This window comes from Engraulis encrasicolus, chromosome 4, assembly GCF_034702125.1.
Source record: "Engraulis encrasicolus isolate BLACKSEA-1 chromosome 4, IST_EnEncr_1.0, whole genome shotgun sequence".
Lineage (NCBI taxonomy): Eukaryota > Metazoa > Chordata > Actinopteri > Clupeiformes > Engraulidae > Engraulis > Engraulis encrasicolus.
In genome coordinates this window covers 47,465,492-47,485,961 of record NC_085860.1, presented here as the reverse complement: position 1 = coordinate 47,485,961, position 20,470 = coordinate 47,465,492, and the positions used below count along the sequence as shown (strand labels likewise).

Below are 20,470 nucleotides of genomic sequence, written 5' to 3'. Positions count from 1 at the left end.
TCAAATGATTTGCCTCAGTGTTTCTTAATGTCCATGGATATAGCCACTTAACGCAGATTCTTCCACAGGATCGTTAAAGGAAATGTAGTCAAATGTGCTCTACTGCTCTAGATAAATTAGGAGAAATGGGGTTGTCTCTCCTTAGTTCTCCATGAAATTCTGCTTCCAATTCAATGCTGAGTGCTCCGGTAATCCTTGGGTCTAGTCAATGAGAACTAGCCCAGTCTGTCTGAAGTCCGCACAGAGGGTAGAGTGTAAACAAATGTCCTTTTGCTAATAAGAAACAGTTTATAATAAGATGAAATATGAAATCAAGCATCAAAAGGGGGCCATTTTTCAGATCACAGGTAGGAAAAGTTCAGTGCAGGAAGAGGCCAACGTCAATATGCAGCAGACAGTGTGGTGAAAGAAGGTTGGAGATCTTTTGCAGTTGGAAGGAGAGGAAAGGAAAGGAGGAAAGTACAAGAGTGGAGGGAGTATCCAGGGTCGGAGGCAGGAAGAAAAAATCATGGAGGGAAGAGTGGATGGATGGAGAGTGTGAGGACGTGCAGAAGTCAGAGAAGGGCAGAGAGAGAGTGAGAGAGAGAGGCTTTGCCTTTTCTGGTAGTTGAGACTTGGGGAACTCCAGGCAGGAATTCTCGGCGAGATATAAACCAGAGTGGATTTTGGTGGTCTATATTTGCCGGAGGACTGTGCATGGACTTAAGTAATTCTTAAGTAAGGTAGGACAGGACAAAGGATTTTCTTACATACTTTTTTGGCACAAGATGGAGTCTAAATGGGCTTCTAACAAGTCAGTATAATTATTGAGGCAGAATGCATGTCAGAATGCACAGAATGCATGCATACATCTGTTAATGTAGGTTCTTATGCAACAGTAAGGAAATTCATTGCAACAAAAATTCACTTCATTTGTGAAATGCTTTTGATATTATGTACCCCATTTTGCATCATTGTTACAATATGTTTTGATATTTGTATGCAGTCAAATTTTAGAATTGGGATGTTTATGGAATATGTTTATACCGTGTATTTGAATAGAATTTGACATTTGGAATGCAAACACAGGTCACATACTGGGCACATAAACACATGCTTACAAAATGCTGATTAATAAGCCGATAAATGAAATGTACGAATTTTCAGGTGCCATGCCATGTTAGCGGATGCCACCAACATGTAGTCCATATTACATTTAACATACAAAAGAAGACATAAACAAGGTATAGCTATGGAGAGAAATGCTTAAAGGAGGCTTGCGTTCAATAAATAAGATGTTCCATGAACCTGCTTATAAAGAAAACATATGTCTACCACTGTTTGCATATGTAACAAAAGGTTCACTTTACTGCCTTTTCATCCACTCTAACAAATGAGTGTAGTTTTTACTGCCAGTAAAAAGGTCAAATTCAATACATTTATAATATATATAAAAAATCAAACATAATGCTGATCAAACCTCATAAAACTTCGGTGTACTTTAGGAGAAATCAGTTTTCTCTTCTGCTCTACTGTGAGTAGATGGGATATCAGGGTTGTGAGTGGGAGGCTGTGCTGTGCATTCTCTAGGTTCTTTTTGACGTCTCTGCTGTCTCTGCTGCTCTACTGTGGGGAGGTGGAAATGTCACTGTGGTGTCGCTGATAGGAGGTTGTGTTGTGTTGTGCTGTTCCTGTCTGCAGGTCACAGGAAGCTGCGAGTGAGGCACCATGGAAGAGGACCTTGACCTGGAGCGCCGGCGGGAGGAGAGGAGGCAGAGGCGTGAGGAGATGCGCCTGGAGGCAGAGAAGTAAGCAGTACACCCCCCCATCTGTGTCATCCCCTCTCCTCCCCTCTGTCATGCTATCTCATATTCTTCTCTGTCCGTATCCTCTCCTCTCTAGAAGTAAGCAGTGCAACTCCCATCTGTGTTTTCTCATCTTCTACCTCTCCTCCTCTCATCCCCCCTTTTTTCTCCTCCTCCTCCTTTCCACAGCCATGTCATCTCCTCTTCTCCTACTCTGCTGTCTCCCATATGTCTTCTCCTCTTCTCTGTTCCTCGCATCCCCTTTACTGGTATCTCCTCTACGCTCCTCTTCTCTCATCCCTCTTAGTCTTTGTTTCCCTGTCTGTCTGTCTGTCTGTCTGTCTGTCTGTCTGTCTTGCATTGTACATTGCACGTCTGTACACGTTGGATGTGTGGGCCCTGTCTTGGTTCAAGTCCTCAAGCTGCTTACAAGTGTATTAGTTTGTACTGTTCTTTGATCATGGATTCAGTGCATAGGGTGGATAAGTGCACTGGATTGGCATTTCACAGAATGTTTACAGTAAGGTAGTTGTTGTTTCCATTGGTTTGTGGTTGAGTTGTCATACTAAACATTGGGGATGAGGGCTTGGTGTGTGTGTGTGTGTGTGGGGGGGGGGGGGTATAGTAGGTGTGCCTTTGATCTCTGTGCTCTGGGTTGTTTATGCTTGTATATCAAAGCCCACCTAGCAGCTCAGCTTGCACCGTAAACCTGACCTAAACATTGGTTAGCTTCCTGTACACAGTAAAAAAAAAAATACCAGTGTCATTATAACTCTTAAAGAGTTGAATTAACTATGCCAGATAACATTTGGTCCCTCTCAACAATGGGGTTACAGTTTTTCTCAATTGGTTTTGTACATTTCTCGAATCTCTCTCGCAATTTGCAAAACATAATATTCATTCCCAAAACAACTTTAACAGATGGCAAAACACTGTGGATGACCTGCAAAACCGCGTCTCTTGCTCAAAATCCCTAGTTTGTCTTTCAAAACCAAGTTTTTGTGTCAATGAACGTGTCAGTGCCAGCAGAATGGTTAGTCATTGTGTCATAGTGTATGGACAAGCTAGTCAAATCGATCTGTCATGTTGTCAATTGACTAGTACACTCTTGAGGATCTTTTCTGAAGCTGTTCTGAAAATGTTTAGATTGGATGGGAAATGTTGTAAATTCGACTTTATGTAACATTGATCAGCTAACACTGGACTAGATATACATTTAGAGTATGACCTATTTATTGACAGACATCACATTGCAAAATAGAAAAAAAGCCAACTCTGGTTGAGGTGTCAAAATGCGCCCTCCACCACCCCTTTTTACTTGTTTTGCAGGCCCATGTGAATTAAAATATAGAACTGTAAAGCAAAATAAATGTAAAACAATGCACTGATATTGTATAAAGTGCACTTACTGACTTGTGAAATTCTAGGGGAATTTTATAATTTAGCTTGGAGCATAATTATACGGGGCACATAAGGCATAGAGTAATGTACAATGCCTATTGTTGAATTACATGCCTGTTCTCTCTTTGAAATAGGATTCCCTTTTACTGCCTTTGATTAGAGACAGTCAATACTTACCTGCGAGCAATTTACCAATTCAGATCGTATTTATAGACAGAAATCCAATGGAAATTACACAGTGCAACGCATTATGACAGCTTGGTAAATTATTTTGCATGGCAAGACTTATACTATGACCTAAGACCTAAATGTTTTGGGGAGTGAGATAGTATTATGCACTCAGTGACAAAGCTTTTTGAGTGACAGAAAAGCTGAGAATTGTGCACAACCATTGCATGGTGGACAAAAGAATTAGCTATAAGCTGAAAACTATGAAAATTTTATTTTATCATGTGCAGAGGTAACACCAGGAAGTGACAATTGAACAAAGACTTTTGAGAATTATTATGATGTTGTGAGAAATGTACAAAACCAATTGAGAAAAACTGTAATACATTTTAGAAGGATCAGGAAGCACCTCACATCACAGACGTTTCGGGCTTACACTCTTTTTCAGTGTGAAATGGGTGTAAGCCCGAAACGTCTGTGATGTGAGGCAATTAAAAAAGAAGAAAGAAATCTGATGAGTTAATACATTTTACTCATTTTACAACAATAGGGTGAATACATTCTGGTAATTTTCAGATGTATCTCTTCTCATTATTATTGGGGTAAATTTTAAGAGCTGTAGAGCTGAGATTACGCTGGTCACCTACAGAATGCTTTTTTAAAGTATTTTTTGGGGGGTTTTCACCTTCATTTTTGACAGGACAGTGAAGGACAGACAGGAAACAAGTGAGGAAAGAGAGACGGGGAGGGATCTGCAAATGACCCGAACCGGAATTGAACCTGGGTCACCGGCGTAGCAAGCAACCCAGTGTGTTAATGTTAGGCCACAGCAGGGCCCTGCACTGACTTTTGACTCCTCTGTTTGACTGTCCACAGTGTTGTTTTGTACTGTGAAGCCGTGCCTATATAGAACATTCCCCAGGTCTCTTCTCTTTCAATCAAGTCCAGCCTCTTTTTTGAAGAGAGCACTTTTCTTGCAATTTGATGATAGCAAGAGTTTTTTCATCCTGAAGATATTGTTTTTGCAGGAATGATGTAGAGTGGATACAGAAAAGCCCCCAAAATGTCATACTAAATTTTATTCTAAATGTCTACACTAAATAGTACAGTATACTAAACATACGAAATATACTAGCCTATATGACTTCTGACTTGACTTGGACTTGCTTCGTCTTTGACTCAACTTGACTAGGAACTTGAGGTCAAAGACTTGAGACTTACTTGTGACTTGTACCTGCTCTGGCTTATAATAAATGTCATACTATAACTCTTTAAAGTTTGAAGTTGAATGTTTACTCTTACTGGTACCTCTTCATTGTGGGTTGTTCTATAAACAAAGCATTCCAAGTTCTAGGTGTATTTTTGTTAATAATTTATGTAAGGTCAAAGTCGGGAATTTTCCTCTTTTAAACTTCATTATACAGTATAATGTAATGTATTGTGCTTGATCATGCATTTTGTCCTTGTAATTTACCACTGAAGTCAGACAATGTACATGTCTTTTACAGACATGTCACTGACTCACTGAGCTTTGTAAGAACTTAAAACATAGTTTGCAAACAATTCACAATAAGATAGGCAAAATTAACATCAGACCTAGCTACGTGTGTGGTCATAATGTGGCCAATATAATTATTTCAGACACATTACTGTTGTCAGGCAAGCACTGCATTGTGTGCAAAGCAATGCTTTATACCAAGCAAGCCCTTTAAGCCATGCCATCATAATTCAATGCAGCAGGGGATATACATTATATCCTTAGTAGATCACTTTATATGCCATGAGAGCAAGTGTAAGGCCGTGGCCTGGGGCCATGGGATAAACAATACTCGAGCAGGCCATACACATACACATACACATAGTTAGTCACCATATGCCAACTCAGAGGAACCTTATTGAGTTTAGCTGTGATGATCGTGTATACCGTGTGCCAAGCGGTTGGCCTAAGAGTACACTAAGAGTGTTTACAGACCTTGGACCCAGCATCAGCTTCTGTTGCAACCCCAGACAAACTCATGCTCCACTCCCACAACACAACGCAGTACAGGAGCTCCACACAACTCCCCACAGCACAGCACAGCACAACATAGGACAGCATGCAGGCAGCCCTTATAAGGCAGCACAGCTACTGCAGAGGCAAGGGCGACCAGAACTGGGAGTGCTCTTGAAAGCAGCTCTGTTTGTGCCTCACAGTCACAGGCCCTGGGCATGTAAACGTTACAGTGATACAAATGCCGTGGTGTGTTTATTGGTTTGACTTAGACTTGGAGAAGTGTTACTATAGAGGCAGAGTGTTGTGCACGTGTATTTTGGAGAGTGTGCATGTGGGGGAAATGTTTATCTTGACAGTGATTCAGCCATTTTCCATTTTTATGTATCAGTCTAGTGTGTGTGTGTGTGTGTGTGTGTGTGTGTGTGTGTGTGTGTGTGTGTGTGTGTGTGTGTGTGTGTGTGTGTGTGTGTGTGTGTGTGTGTGTGTGTGTGTGCGCGCGCGCACGTGTGTGCGTGTGTGTGTGCGTGTGTCCACACAACCATTGTGGGGGGCAGATGTCCCAGCTCAGGTAGGAAAATCCTCTTAATGGTAATTTGTGGGGGCCAAATTGTGGGCCCTATAAATGTAGCAGCCTTTTCTCTTTAGTTTTGTTGTTACTGGTAAAAGTAAAAATGTGAAAACATTTCCTCACTGCACAGACCAAAACAAACCCTTACCTTAACCTGTCACAGTTTAGCATTCTTTAGCTATTGTTAGGCTTAATATGAATGGAAGTCAATGGGAGGGCACCACAACGATATAATTGTGTGTGTGTGTGTGTGTGTGTGTGTGTGTGTGTGTGTGTGTGTGTGTGTGTGTGTGTGTGTGTGTGTGTGTGTGTGTGTGTGTGTGTGTGTGTGTGTGTGTGTGTGTGTGTGTGTGAATATGTAATATGTGTGAGAGAGAAACAATTAATGAGAAGATGGAACAGTGTAGCAGGCCAGTGCTCAGCCGATAGAGCCAAGACCAGAAGATGGAACAGTTAATGAGAATGAGGAAGCAGAATGTTCCTTGTCAACAAAAATCCACACTGTGGAAGGTCTCTGAGGTCACAGTGATGGTTGTTCTCTCCAGTATTGTCACACATGGCTAAGAGCAGGCATGATATCCTGCTAGGTCAAACTGCATTAGTCCTTATGTAAAGTGTGTTGTGTCAGTATTTCCTACATGAAATTCTGCAAGCTACTGTACACTACAGTGCATTACTCCCGTGCCCAAGTCTAGTGTGTAAACGTGTGGTGTTAATCATCAAAATGTATGTTGCCCATTCATAAACGTAATCTTTTTCAGGAACTAATGTCAATTTCAAGTGTTCTTACTTGCTGTAAATTTTGTAATACTGAGCTTTTTTGCAGTTTGCAATTTTTCGTTTGTCTGCTATGACATGATTAAGTTACAACAGTTACACACTGTATTATCATGTCTATGCTCTGGCAAGTTTGAAGATGGCCAAGGATTTTTTTCACAGTAGACCCACATAAAGACATAAACAGGAATGGCCTGGATTTACTTTTCTAATACTTTCATTACTTTTATTTTTCTTAATTATAGAAAACCTGAGAGGCCATATTACTAAAAAGTCACACGCACACACACACGCACACGCACACGCACACGCACACACACACACACTCATTTGAGCAAACACAAGTCTTCTGAACACTATGACTTGCCGTGTGGTTTGAACAGACTTGTTTTGAAGGCCCACAAAAGGCTACTAGTGGAGCCATTGTCATCAGTGTGTGAACACATTTGTTAATAAACGTAGATGTCAGTGCAAAATTAAGATGCTGTCTCACTGCGTACATTATGCTATAAAAGTGTTATGGCCCACAGTACATTCCACAATCTTGAGGTAATAGCATATGAGTGGAGGATACATTATGCTCACAAGTGAATGCTACAGGTCTACGGCTGTTGGAGGAACATTAAATATAAACATCTTGACATGCACACCGACTGCATGTTCCGTAGTATAGAATGATATTATCGACTAATATTTCGCAGACATGTCATACTACTGCATCCCTAAGGCATGTCAGATGGAATTCTATAACATAGACATGGTTTGAGGTTTGCCATTTCGATGTAAATACTGTCTATGCCTATGGAGTTCCATAAAAGGAATACAAGAAACCCATACATCTACTGCATGTGGCAAATACTTTTTTTTGTTGTGTATTAATCTTCAATCTGGCGTGTGAGTTTGCTCTCTCTCTGCCTCTGACCATAGTACTTTAACCCTTTCTTAGACATGGTCAGACTGTTTGCACTGTTTAATGTATGTGAGTGTTATATATTTTCCATGGGTTGATTGTGTTGTGGTCATAAGCTCTCAAAGCTCAAATCTGTGTTTGCCCTGTTTCCTCCAGTCCATGTGCCTTAAAAAGTATAGCTGTCAGTCCATGCTGTCAGTCCATGCACAATGCATAGTGTGTTCTTAACATCTCATGTTTGGCTTGTAATAGTGTTCATTATGTTTATGAATTATGGATATTATATCTTGTAAACAAAGAAGGGTAATAGAGAGACAGACGTAACAGTTTGATACCAATCTTTTACATACAGTATGTGTAAAATGTACAAGCTATGTAGGCCTATGTATAGCCTGCATGTATGTTTTTTTGCAGGTCCTTACATTCACCAACGTTTGGGTCCAGTGAGAATCGAGAAGAAAAAAAAGAAATCCAGATGTCATCTTACCTTTCTCTCTTTTCTTGCCTCCTTAACGTCATTGCTCCTGCATGTGTGCTGGTGTTGCTGCAGGCAGAGATTCTTTAAGTATATAGAGATATGCCAATGTAATAGGTTGCTATGGGCACCTAACATGACCAGGTTCCGGTCTGCCTAAAGGGGCGTGTCATAATACTCCTAGCATTGAATAGAACAGTCCTTAGGTCTGCCTAAGTCTGCCTAAAGGTGGATTTCTCCCCCTCCCCCTTGCAATAATAGAACCCGGAAACAATGGGCCAATGGAACCTCTCTCTCTCTACTCTCTCTGCTGCAGGTATAGCCAGGCCATTGAGGAGGATAGGGAGGCAAGGGAGCGCAGAAGGCAGGCCCGACAGGAGAGACTCCAAGAATCCAGGTAATGCGGACAGCAAACATGTCAATCTTATTTTTATTTTATTTATTTAATTTATCACTAATTTATGACTTTTTCAATACTTTTCTACAGTACACTTGCTGTTTTATGTGATGTTTAACAGTAACCTGTTGTAGAACAGTCTAACATTAAATACTGACTTTAAATTACTTTAAATCTTCCAGTATAATAAATGATGATGATGATGATGATGATTGTTATTATTACAGTACAATCCGGGGTTCCGATGTTAAAAAGTTTGCCACAAATGTAACTAAACAGCTCTGAATCAGCTATCAGCTATTATTTAGTAGTAATGGGCACTCAAGCCATTTAGATCAGTTATTCAGCCAGACGCCACAATTCCAAGCGCTAGATTTCCAGTTCAAAGGTGAAAGCTGTGTTTGTCCTTTGTTCCACAGCGCCCTTGACTCATCGATCATGGCCATTCCGGAAGGGGGCAGCGAGGACGACCAGGCTCTGCTAGAGCGCATCAAGAAGCGTGAGGAGAGGCGGCTGCAGCGCATGCAGGAGGCCATGCAGAGACAGAAATCACAGGACATCCACGAGGAGAACACAGCCAACCACGTGGACCACCGGCCAGCCACTGAGGAGAAGCCCATCCAGAAAGAGGTGGCGACCCACGAGGCCCAGAAGGAGAGGGTGGAGGTGGAGGAGAAGAAAGAGGAAAAGAGCACAGTTGTAGAAGAGACAAAAACCACAGAAGAAAAGAAAGAGGATGAGAACACACCGGCACCTGCAGAAGAAACAGTGGCGGAGACACCAGCACCAGAGAGTTCAACAGCACAGGTGACCGAACAGGTGAGCGGAACTGAATTAAGCACCGCAAAGAAACCACACAGCACTGTAAACAGATATTTGTATATGCTGCAATTGTGAATGATTGGCAGATGTTTTTTTCCTGCAAGGAAGAACAATAAGCTTTGCAAATTTAGATTAGCTTTAGCTTGGTAATGCACAGCTATCACCTAAAAAGACGTTTTCTATTTGAAGGAAACTGTGGAGCAGAAAACTGAGGAGGTGGACAGTGCAACATTAGACTCCATATCAAAGCCAGTGGAGGAGCCTGTAACATCAACAGTAGCAGACATAGTGGAGGACACACCAACGCCTGAGGTCAAAGAGCAACCAGAAGAAGTGAAGAAGGAAGATGCTAAACCTGTTGTGGAGACTGTAGAAGAGGCACCACCACCAGCTCCAGTGACTGTACAGGAACCAGAACCACCCAAGGCGAAGGTTGAAGAAAAAAACAAAACTGTCCATAAGGAACCAGAGATAAAAGTTGAAAAGGTGGAAGAAAAACCTGCCAAGAAAGAACCTGAAAATAAGATTGAGGAGAAACCGCAGCCAGTCAAGAAAGAACCTGAGAAGAAGATTGAGGAGAAACCTCAGCCAGTCAAGAAAGAACCTGAGAAGAAGATTGAGGAGAAACCTCAGCCAGTCAAGAAAGAGCCTGAGAAGAAGATTGAGGAGAAAATGGAGGAGAAAAAATCCAAGTGGAAGAGGGAGGAAGAGAAGAAACCTGAGAAGACTGAGGCACCGGTGCCCAAATGGAAAAGAGAGGCTGAAGAGAAACAAAAGGCCAAAAAAGAGGCTGAGGAGCAGAAACAAGCAGCTCAGAAGAAGGTGGAGGAGAAGCCAGAAGCTCAGAAGAAGGTGGAGGAGAAACCAACAGCCCTGAAAAAGTTTGAGGAGAAAATGGCGCCAAAGAAAGAGGCTGAGGAGAAACCAAAATGGAAGAAGGAGATGGAGGACAAGGCATCTAAATTTAAGAAAGATGAGGTAGATTTTTTTCTTAAATTGTTTTAAATGGTAAATTCTACCTTAACAGAAATAATGTCACACTGAAGTCAACAAAGCTTTATTAAACATAACTGTCTATACATAACATCTGTATGTTTATACAATCATTGCTAACACATACCTCTATTCATGTCTAATTTCCAAGTCTGCTGAGGAGAAGAAGAAACCAGCCTTTTACAGATGAGGGGAAACACAAGTCGTTTTTTGTATTTTGGGCCTGGTCTTAGATTATTAATCTACAAAATGCTGTAATATCTCATTCTCTGTGTTTGTTTGTAATATCAGAATATCAAACAGCACAATGGAAGTCCTTTTGGTGCAAAGCTGAAGAAGGCTGCAGAGAAAACTCCAAGGTCAGACAAAACAGTTTACAAACCTTACTCCAGTCGACAGATGTTTTTTAACCCTTTTGTGTTGATGCATTGATTCATGAATACATGTAAATGTATATTCAACTTTATAGTCTGCACAAATGTTATGTTGCATGTGTTGATTTTTAACCCTCTACTGCATGAATTATTATTTTTACAGTGTAAATAAAGTTTCAGTGCTTTTTTAGTGTTAAAATGAGTTAAATAATAGATTTCCACATTTTTTTGTTTTTAATTGAGTTTTTAGCTAATGGTTGCCATATGGCAACTTCATGCAGTCGTGGAATCTTGTGTAAAATCAGGTTTTTCCTTAAAAAGAGAATTTTCCCTTCATAAATCTTCAATATATTACTTTCCAAATGTTAAAACTCATTAAATGACATAAATAAAAATGTATGTTTTTAGTATTTAGTGAAAATATTTTTGGTAAAATAGCAAAATATGGTCTACAAGACGGCCCATAGACATGTACACACATTTACATAAAAGCTTCCGAAAAGGTTGTTTACACTTATTTGCAAACATTTACAATGCATTTTCACATTAAGCATGTCTAAAATTACAAATATAAGTTCAAATGATCAATTTGGCACAAAAATTATAAGAAATATCTGTAAAAATAGCCTCATACTAATCTAATTCTCAGTCATTCCAATGGGGTTGATTGGGGTGAATGGCCAACAATGTTGTTCCATAACTGCATGAAGTTGCCATATGGCAACCATAACATTTTACCATTTTACAAAAAAAACCTTTGCATCTAAAGTTGTTTTAATGATGAAAAATAACAGTTTACATATTCCAGATAGTGTTTGTATTTTTTTTATAACAATATTTTGGGCTGAAATGAGAGTAATACCTTGGTTTATGGAGGCCTCGAGCGATGACCTCCACACACAAAAGTAGGTGATGAAAAAGGGCTTCCTGTGTTTATTTCTTAATCATGTGACCTGGAAAGTTTTTTTTGGTTTCAAAGTAAAAGGCTGTCTTATCACAAATAAGTATAAATAAACAGGTAATAGTGCACCCTCTATTAGAAAAAACGGAAAAAGTTAACGGTTGCCATATGGCAACCCCATGCAGTAGAGGGTTAAGAGTTGTAAGTCCAGCGGATGACCCTAAATTAAAATAATAACCCAATCTGGATAAAAGTACCAGTTAAATGTAATGTAATATACAGTATATAGTAGAGTAGAGTAGAGTAACTTTATCCCCAGGGGGAAATTCAGCTATCCAGTAGCTTACATAAATACACAAATAAACAAATGCCCACATGGACATTTCAGTATATAGGCATCTAAGTGATTTGTATAACTTATAAAATACAGCATCTCATGTATACTGTATTTTTTGCCATACCAGTGGTGGCGCTGGAGCCTAGAAGCCAAGCAGGAGGAGTTGCAGGCTGCATGAAAGCACTAGTCAATCGTGTGCTTGTGCTTTGAGCACGGTTGTTGTCAAGTCGACCTTTGTACAGTCCAAGACAAGTCCAAGACCACAGTAGTCAAGTCTGAGACAGGTCCGAGTCCAAAGTGGTTCGAGTCTGAGACAAGACCGAGTTCAAAAAGATTAGAGTCCAAGTCAAACACACAGTCCGGACTTGAGTGCTACAGCCATGGCTTTAAGTGCATTTGCATCATAGCATGCTTTTATGTCAATATGTGTAATTTAAGCATGCATTGTTTCACACCAGCAGTGGAGCTGGGGCCAAGGAGCCATTAGATGACCAGAAGATGAAGGCCAAGCAGCAGGAGACGGAGGCGGAGCTGGAGGCCCTGAAGAGGAAGAGGGAGGAGAAGAAGAGGCTTCAGGAGGAGGAGGAGAGGCAGAAGAAGCAGGAGCTGGCCGACAAGAAGGCCAAGGAGGAGGTCAGCGAGTGAGCTCTGTTGACAAAATGTGTAGTTACTGCTTCTGTTTCAAGCCAGTATACTACTGTAGCTCACCAGATAAAAACTATGCGAACCGTATTCTGTGTCAAAGTGCAGGCAAACAAACTTACTGATTCAAATTCAGGCAGTGAAGTCAGAAAGTGAAGGCAGTAAACACAGTTCAGAAAGTGAAGGCAGTAAACACTTGTTCGTCAAATTTGGACTGAAATTTAGATTTAGACCAAAATGGATTTTATACTACACTTGATCTTAGCCAAAAAGGCTGAGAAGCGATCAAAATTGATTTGACAATATCTGTTTAATCTGGTAACTATATGAAGCCTCTGTCCATATTGCATTAAAGAATCACCACTGCTACAGGTACACATTTTAACCGGGCACTCTGGACATTTTAATGTTGGGCAGCACCAGAGAAATGAACCTCTCACTGCTTGTTTTGTGGATTATTCCACGTCCAGGAGGAGAAGAAGAGGCTGAAGGAGGAGATCGAGAAGAGGAGAGCCGAAGCAGCCGAGAAACGTCAGAAAGGAGAGGGCACAGAAGGGGAGGCCAAGGCGGCCTTTAGTGTCGCTGCCAAAGGCTCTTCCTCAAAGGTACAGGAGGTCACCCACTGCCAACAACGCTCTCACAGCACAGACCAAATAGATTCCATTGAGTTTCTCACAGCGTGTCTCTTTTGCTTTCCTGCGCTAGATTGGAGAGAAAGCTGGTTTTCTGAACAAGCAGGCACAGAAGAGGTAACCTCTCTCTCGTCATGTCTTTCTAAAACTTTAGTATGTGTGTTCTGAATAAGTGTCATACTTTAGACACAAAGAGTTTCTTTCTCTTATAAAGAGTTAATACTGTTGGAGATGCTTATTTTTCCCGCTCCATGTGCATACCATGCGGCTTCCATGAGACTTCCAATGTGTTTTGAGCTCCATCTGGCAAGGAGCAGTCATGGTGCTGTGAGGAAAACATGTCACAAAATGAGTAGCTCCTACTGTGCTTTATAGTATGTGTACTAATTCAGATCACTACAAATAAGGAAAATAAATAATGTGTTCATACATTATTTATAATAATATAATATATAATACAAAATAATGTATTTACAAGAGAAGTGAAGCATATGTTTTTGTGGTGCTTCCTTTATTCCTGGAAAGTTTTCTCTGTCTGTTATCCACAGTAGCTCAGTGAGGCCGACCCATAACATCTCCCCTGTGGTGATGATGAACAAGCTGGGCAACCGAATGGAGCAGTTTACATCTGCAGCTCAGGTTAGTACAAATGGCTCTTCAAGCCTCCGCTGCACCGCTGTATGAGCTACTATATTCAGTCTAGAGCAGTGATTCTCAAAGTGTGGTCCGTGACACAGCTGAGGTGTTCCGTACGGGGATTTCTAATTTTCCAAGACAAGCTAGCAGTAGGCTTTACATTATTACAAAGATAAGCATAGCTGAAGTCTTATTTTCATCACAATAACCACATAATACATGTGAGTAAAAAATAAGTGATCTGCATTGAAAATAGCAGTGTCAAATTAGCACCCGTCAACTGTCAATTCGGTTGACAGGTGGTCCCTGAACATTTTTGGGGGGACAAAGTGGTCCTCGGTCTGAAAAAGTTTGAGAATCACTGGTCTGGAGCTGTAGCTGCCATCAACACTGCTGTAGGTAGGCCCTCTCAACTCCAGTGGCGTTAGTCAGAAGTTAAAAATACACACATGTGTTAGAGACCGTCTAAGAGAACTATACTGCCATACAAAACCAAAACACAGGAGATTTAGTCATAAGACAAAGGAAGCGTTATAGAGTCAGTTGTCCATGATGTGTCAAAACTCAGTTTAGACTGGCAATTACGTTTATACGTAAAGCAAATGTTATCTTGTGATTAAATGACTCACTTCTTCTACACAGGAACATCAGCAGTACGTGTTTCAGCTGGCAGTAGGGCAACTGTAAAAGCAGTCAATATTCTCATTTTAATATCAGTCCTGTACTTTACCATTTTAGAGCAGTTTCGTTTCGTTGCTACATCTACTGGTATGCCACTCCTTCAGTGCTTCACCTGTGTCATTGCTTCGTATTTCCACATCATCAACATCAACACTCGCCCTGAACATTTCTGTTCAGTTACATTCAAAGTACTTTGTTTTTATGTTTTGTACTAGGTTTTTTAATCTTGCATGGTTTTGTCTACAGGGCAGCAAAGATCCCAAATCTCCCAAGTCGCCGCTGGCAGACGGAGCAGCAGGGGAGGCTGGCGTGAGGAATATGAAGAGCATTTGGGAGAAGGGCAACGTGCAGAGCCCCACAACGACCCCCGCGGCAGCAGCACCCCAGAAAACTGAGAGCAAGGTGGGGGTGCAGTGGATTGGGGAGGCTGGTCAGGGCTGGGTCTAGTCAATTTGGTGCCCTATAGGCGAGTACATCTATGCAAAAAAAAGACCTAACCCCAAAAAACTTGATACAAAAGGTTTTTCAACTGATTTTGTTACCTCTAAGTGTCTTTAATAACATACTAAAAATCTAGGAAAATCTGACTTCAGGAAAGGTGTCATTTTCAAGATCAAAGTTTTTAAAAATAAAGGTTACTACATGATAATTACATTGGCATGAACTAACATGTTTTCAGGATCTGTTTGTTTGGAGTGCTGTTTGGGTGGATAAAGACACTACTGCTATGATAATACCCATGTGCTGTTTGTCAGGGCACATCATCAGTGATGAATCATGGTGTCACTAGGTATTTTGGGTCTTTCAGCAGCTGAACTGAATAGACAGGAGCCACTACATGTGTAAGTAGAGGGCAAGGTGAAACGGTTGGTACTGGAGACAGACAATGTCCTGAAAGGACATAGGGCTTTAGCATAGCTTTCAGGTAAGCCAGAGTAGGGCCTGTTGTAGCGTCATAGGCAAGGGTCAGGGCCTTGTATTCAATTAGGGCATGAGAAAGAGGACATGACTGGGAAGCTGAGGCTATGTGGTCAGAGAATGATAGATGGTCATCAACAATGACACCTAGATTTCTTGTGGCCTTATTTGAGGCAACAGTAGCAGAATCCATATTGAGCTCGATAACATGGAAACCTAAATCTTTGGCTGGGATCACCAGCAGTGCATTTGAGCGAGGCTCAACTGAAGGTTGCATTCCTTCATACTTGTGGATAGTTCAGAGAGGCAAGCGGAAATGTGTGTGACCGTGGAGTCATCTGGCACAATGTAACTGTGCTTCATCGGTGTAACAGTAGTATGAGAAGCTGTGAGAACAGATAACATGGCCCAGTGATGTGGTGTACATGGCAACTAGGAGTCCCAGCACCACCCCTTAGGACACCTCTGTGGAGAGGCTATGATTTGAGGACAGCTGACCTTGCTCTTGATACATGCTAACAATGATACCACCAGACTCAAAGAATGTCTGGAAGAACTTGAGACACATAAAACTCAATTATTTATCTAAGAGAGATGTTAAATAATCATGTTTTGGAAAAAAATGCTAGCTGGTGTGTCTGCACAAAGATTTTTAGATTTACTACAAAACAAAAAGAGATGTCCATAATCTCTTCTGTAGATATCTTCTGGCTTACTAGAAACTAAATAAAAGAGTAATTTTGAGCTTGGCTTTTTCAGATTTTGAGGTTTTGCATTTTGAAATTTAATGCATATTTAATTAGATATAGTCCAATTACCATATTAAAACATAACATTTCAGAAAACTTGCAATACATTTTTTTCTCACAAATATGTGAGTAATCACCGGATTAAGTTTCATGGTGATATCGGCAAGCTACATTTTTTGGCCTATTCACCTGGAGTGTCTCTTGACCCTTATAATAAGCCTATGGCAGCCATGTTGAAAAAAACTAATTTCCCAAAGTCAGATTTTACTAGATTTTTAGTATGTCATTTAGCAGGTCCAATAGTAATAGAATCCATAAAAAAACCTTTTGTATCAATTTTTTTGGGGTTAAACCCTAAATGTACTCGCCTACTAAGGCTTAGCGAACACCCCTGTTGTGCCGAAAAGCGAGTCCCTGCCAGAACGCGAGTGCCTTCATTGAAACAAATGGAAACCAATGACCAATTTTTCAGATATTTTTTTCCCATTTTTGTAGACAAATCCGACACAATTTAAGATGGAAAGCCTATCAATAAAGCATCTACATTCCTTTTGGAAGTATTATAAAGAGCTGGTTACAATTTCAGTATTATTTCCATAAAATAATTGAAGAATTGTCATAACAAATGTTACGGTTTCATTCAAAATAGCTCATATTAAGTGGAGGACGAGTAATGTTTCATAAGCATATTTTAAGTTAATAAATTATGTAATTCATTCTGCAAAAATTAGTATAATTTTCTCTCAAAAAATGTCATTGGTTTCAATGAGGGCACTCGTGTTCTGGCAGGGACTCGCTTTTCGGCACGACACCCCCTCTTTCCTTTTTGTGTGTTTAGAAATCGGCATCTGTAAACACAGCATTGTACATATGATCGAGCACAGCTGATCTAGTATCTAAATATACCAAATGCCAATGAAAAAGTCATTGTCGATGTAAAGTGTTAATATTTTATTTCATTTTAGAATGGTTAGGGGATGCTGGATAGTGACACATGTAGCCAAAGCGGGGTGGGTTGGTTGGTGCTTGGTGTTGTGGGGTGCGGGTTCAGAAGGGTTGCAAGAGACTGAGGTAAGAACTTTGGAGGAGGCTGGATGGAGTTTTGGAGGATTGAAACAGCATGAGGAGAGCAATTAAAGGCTCTGTAAAAAACAGTGAAGTGGTAGAATGTTTGGACTGGAGGCACTAGACTCTGACACAGGAGGCTAAGAGGGGTGGTGGTAGTGGGTGGTGTTGGTGGGGTACTCGTTTGGGAGGAGGTGGTTTGCAAGATACTGGGAGGGGGGATGTTTGAGGAGGGCAGTGGGAAAATGTGGAGTAGAAAGGTTATTGAGATCTATTTAGTTACTATGTGTATGTAAGTTATTATGTGATGTAACTACATGAATGTAACTATAACTATATGTGGATGACCTAAGGAACATGGTGGTATAGTAATTGCGTAGCCTCTTACTGCAGCAGGGGTCGCCGGCGACCCTATTCACTTGCTGAAAATGCTTAACTACATCATAACAACATTGAAATTGCATTACAGAGAGCCATAGTGCTGCGCTAAGGGGTTAAAGATCATTTTTACTGTCTCTGTGCAGGACTCACCGACAACAAATGCAGCAGGTCCAGCTGGCCGCACCAACCCCTGGAAGAAGCAGACCCCACAACCAGCCGCCGAAAAGACAGCTCCACAACCAGCCGCCGAAAAGACAGCTGCAGCAAAGCCTGCTGTAAGCCGTCACTTCCATTTGACAAATTCACGTTAGACGTTCAAGAAAAGAAAAGTCACCCTTACATCACATGTCTGTAATTTAAGGAGTTGAACCAAAAAAGCACAGAAAAAGGCACAAAAAAATCACAGAAGGAATCCTAGACATAGAGCATACATTTCATCTTCCTGTTTTCCTATCTTACTATTTTCTACTTCTATTAATTGCAAGCTTCTGTTATGAATTAATGTTCCTCCCCCAAGTGAATTCCCTGCTTCAGTGCTTACCATTGGAATACTCATACTACAGTATATCATAAATCAGATGTTAGAATGTAATCACACACTCTCAGTGCATACACAGGGTGCAGTCAGATGAGATCATGACAGTAAAGAAGTTGAAATACCTTCAAATGATTTATTTATACCAGAATAGATCATAAAACTGTCCAGCATAGCAGAATGTACAGCTCTCTCACTGTATGTGTACTGTACTAATGTGAGCTTGTTGCCAAAGTTAGGCCATGGTTACATAACAGGAAATAACTATAGCAATATAGAGGCCTGCGATTATTGACTTGTCTTTAGATATCACAAGTGGCAAGATATGCAGCACCGGACCAGGCACACTGACAGGGGGGGACAAACGGGTATGTTGTCCTTCTGGGCCCAGAGAGACAGGGGGCACAGAACTGGGTCCCCATTACATTGTATTTATTGGGTAGGGGGCCTTTTCGGATGACTTTGTCCTGGGCCCAGCAAAAGCTGTCAGCGGCCCTGCACCAGACTACCTTTCTACTGTATGCCAAAGCAAACACCTCTCTGCTGACACCTGCTGGGCATGTGCCAAAACATCCACGCTTTTTTGTAGCACAGAAAGACGGTTAACTACCTTACAGAAACTGAAACCATTATTAAAAGCTAACCTTCAGAAACTTAACTACACAGACCATATAGTTGACTATTTTACAGTCAGAAAAGAATATACCGGAATTGTTTAGAAATGAATGTACTACAGTATCTCTGATAATGGAATTTGATGATGGCTCTTTACAGGGGTAAAACGGGGGCCTATGTACAATGCAGGCCTATCAGTGTTCAGAGCACATAACAAAGGGACAGGTTTATATGCTGTGAGAATAAATGAGTGGATGTTCTGGGCATCAAACCATGGGAAGGTCACTGCTGCAATAGAACACATTCACCAGAGGCCAGATGGCAGTGTTCCAACACACACACACACACACACACACACACACACACACACACACACACACACACACACACACACACACACACACACACACACACACACACACACACACAGTCTCTCTCTCTCTCTCTCTCTCTCTCTCTCTCTCTCTCTCATCCCACTCCTCCCACTCATCCTCTCATCCCCTCATCCCCTCTCTCATCTCTCTTGTCCCACTTATTTTAATCACTCTCAAAAAACTAAGATGTAGCCTACAAACTACATGCAAAGTAATTCCAAGCTTGGATCAGGAAAATGAATAGTCTGGAAGTTTTACCTGACGGCGTTCTTGGTCAAGGACACATTTGGGGAAATAAGGGAGAGGATATCGGTTTTATTTAGTACAAATGTGACCAAAATACATTAAACCCAATCTAAACATTTTGCCATTTAGACGAGCAATGTTCTCTGACTGCCTTTAACTCATTGACCAGAGCCATATATTAATATATGACTCTGTCAATGACTGTACAAGACATCCCTCTAGTGGAGGAACAAGTGTATCGAAAAGGTCACAGCAGGGTATTTCTGGAAAAAAATGGACATTGCATCTACACCCATACAGTGTTGCCTCCCATTCTTTAGAAAATAGCACAATAGCACATTCTATGGCTATTCCATTCTATTCTATTCTATTCTATTTTATTCTATTCTATTCTTTTCTATTCTATTCATGCATGTTCTGTATGTGTGTGAAAATGTCTTGGTGCATTGCAATGTATCTGTGTGTACATTTCTGTAGTTCCCTGCGGCTTCTTTGACTGTTGTATGTCTTTTTTGCACGCCTCCTTGATGCATCCTACCTTTCTCAGCTGTCCTATCTGCTGGAGCTCGCTGCCTTTTCTTCTTGTCTGTGGACATGAGCAGGTATGGGTATTGTGCACATCTCACCAAATAACACAGGTGGTCAGAATGTAAAGAAACATCCTTGTGCCTGTGATGTGTAAGTTTCTTGTCTTATTGGTCACAAGGCTAGCTCCTCCTTGTACTCTAAATCAGTGTTTCTCAACCAGGGGCATGTGTACCACTAGGGGTACGCGAGCACACCTCAGGGGGTACTTGGAAAAATGTAACAATAACAAATATATGGAGTGTAGTCACATTGAGAAAGAAGAACAGATATAGGGCATGAGTGAGAGGGGTACTTATCATATGACAAAATTGCTTTGAGGGTACGCAGGATAAAAAAAAAATGTTGGGAAACACTGCTCTAAATAGTGCAACAAACAATCAATGCACCATCTACAGAGAGCATCAGTACATGGGTCAAAGAGAGTTTTTTGTGCTCATACGTCAGGTGGCGCAACGAGATCTAATGCCCATAAATTAATTGGTAATTGGTGGTTGATATGCTACAATCA

At 41.0% G+C, this 20,470-nt stretch overlaps 1 protein-coding gene and 1 pseudogene across 3 annotated transcripts in view; one reads left to right on the top strand and one right to left on the bottom strand.

The window, feature by feature from the left end:
* cald1b (caldesmon 1b) overlaps positions 1 to 20,470 on the top strand; it is a 39,570-nt gene that overhangs the window by 12,987 nt on the left and 6,113 nt on the right. The window contains exons 1-12 of one of the 3 annotated variants that reach the window (XM_063196222.1): positions 557 to 722; positions 1,681 to 1,787; positions 8,393 to 8,473; positions 8,893 to 9,292; positions 9,485 to 10,273; positions 10,580 to 10,647; positions 12,362 to 12,533; positions 13,013 to 13,147; positions 13,248 to 13,291; positions 13,723 to 13,813; positions 14,738 to 14,893; positions 17,748 to 17,879. In XM_063196222.1, coding sequence (XP_063052292.1) covers positions 1,708 to 1,787; positions 8,393 to 8,473; positions 8,893 to 9,292; positions 9,485 to 10,273; positions 10,580 to 10,647; positions 12,362 to 12,533; positions 13,013 to 13,147; positions 13,248 to 13,291; positions 13,723 to 13,813; positions 14,738 to 14,893; positions 17,748 to 17,879 — 2,148 coding nt within the window. In that variant the 5' untranslated portion in view covers positions 557 to 722; positions 1,681 to 1,707. Of the gene's footprint in view, positions 1 to 556; positions 723 to 1,680; positions 1,788 to 8,392; positions 8,474 to 8,892; positions 9,293 to 9,484; positions 10,274 to 10,579; positions 10,648 to 12,358; positions 12,534 to 13,012; positions 13,148 to 13,247; positions 13,292 to 13,722; positions 13,814 to 14,737; positions 14,894 to 17,747; positions 17,880 to 20,470 lie in introns of those variants that run through there. The other 2 variants (XM_063196219.1, XM_063196220.1) reach the window with 2 other exon arrangements.
* Positions 12,659 to 12,828, bottom strand: LOC134448178 (U2 spliceosomal RNA; annotated as a pseudogene).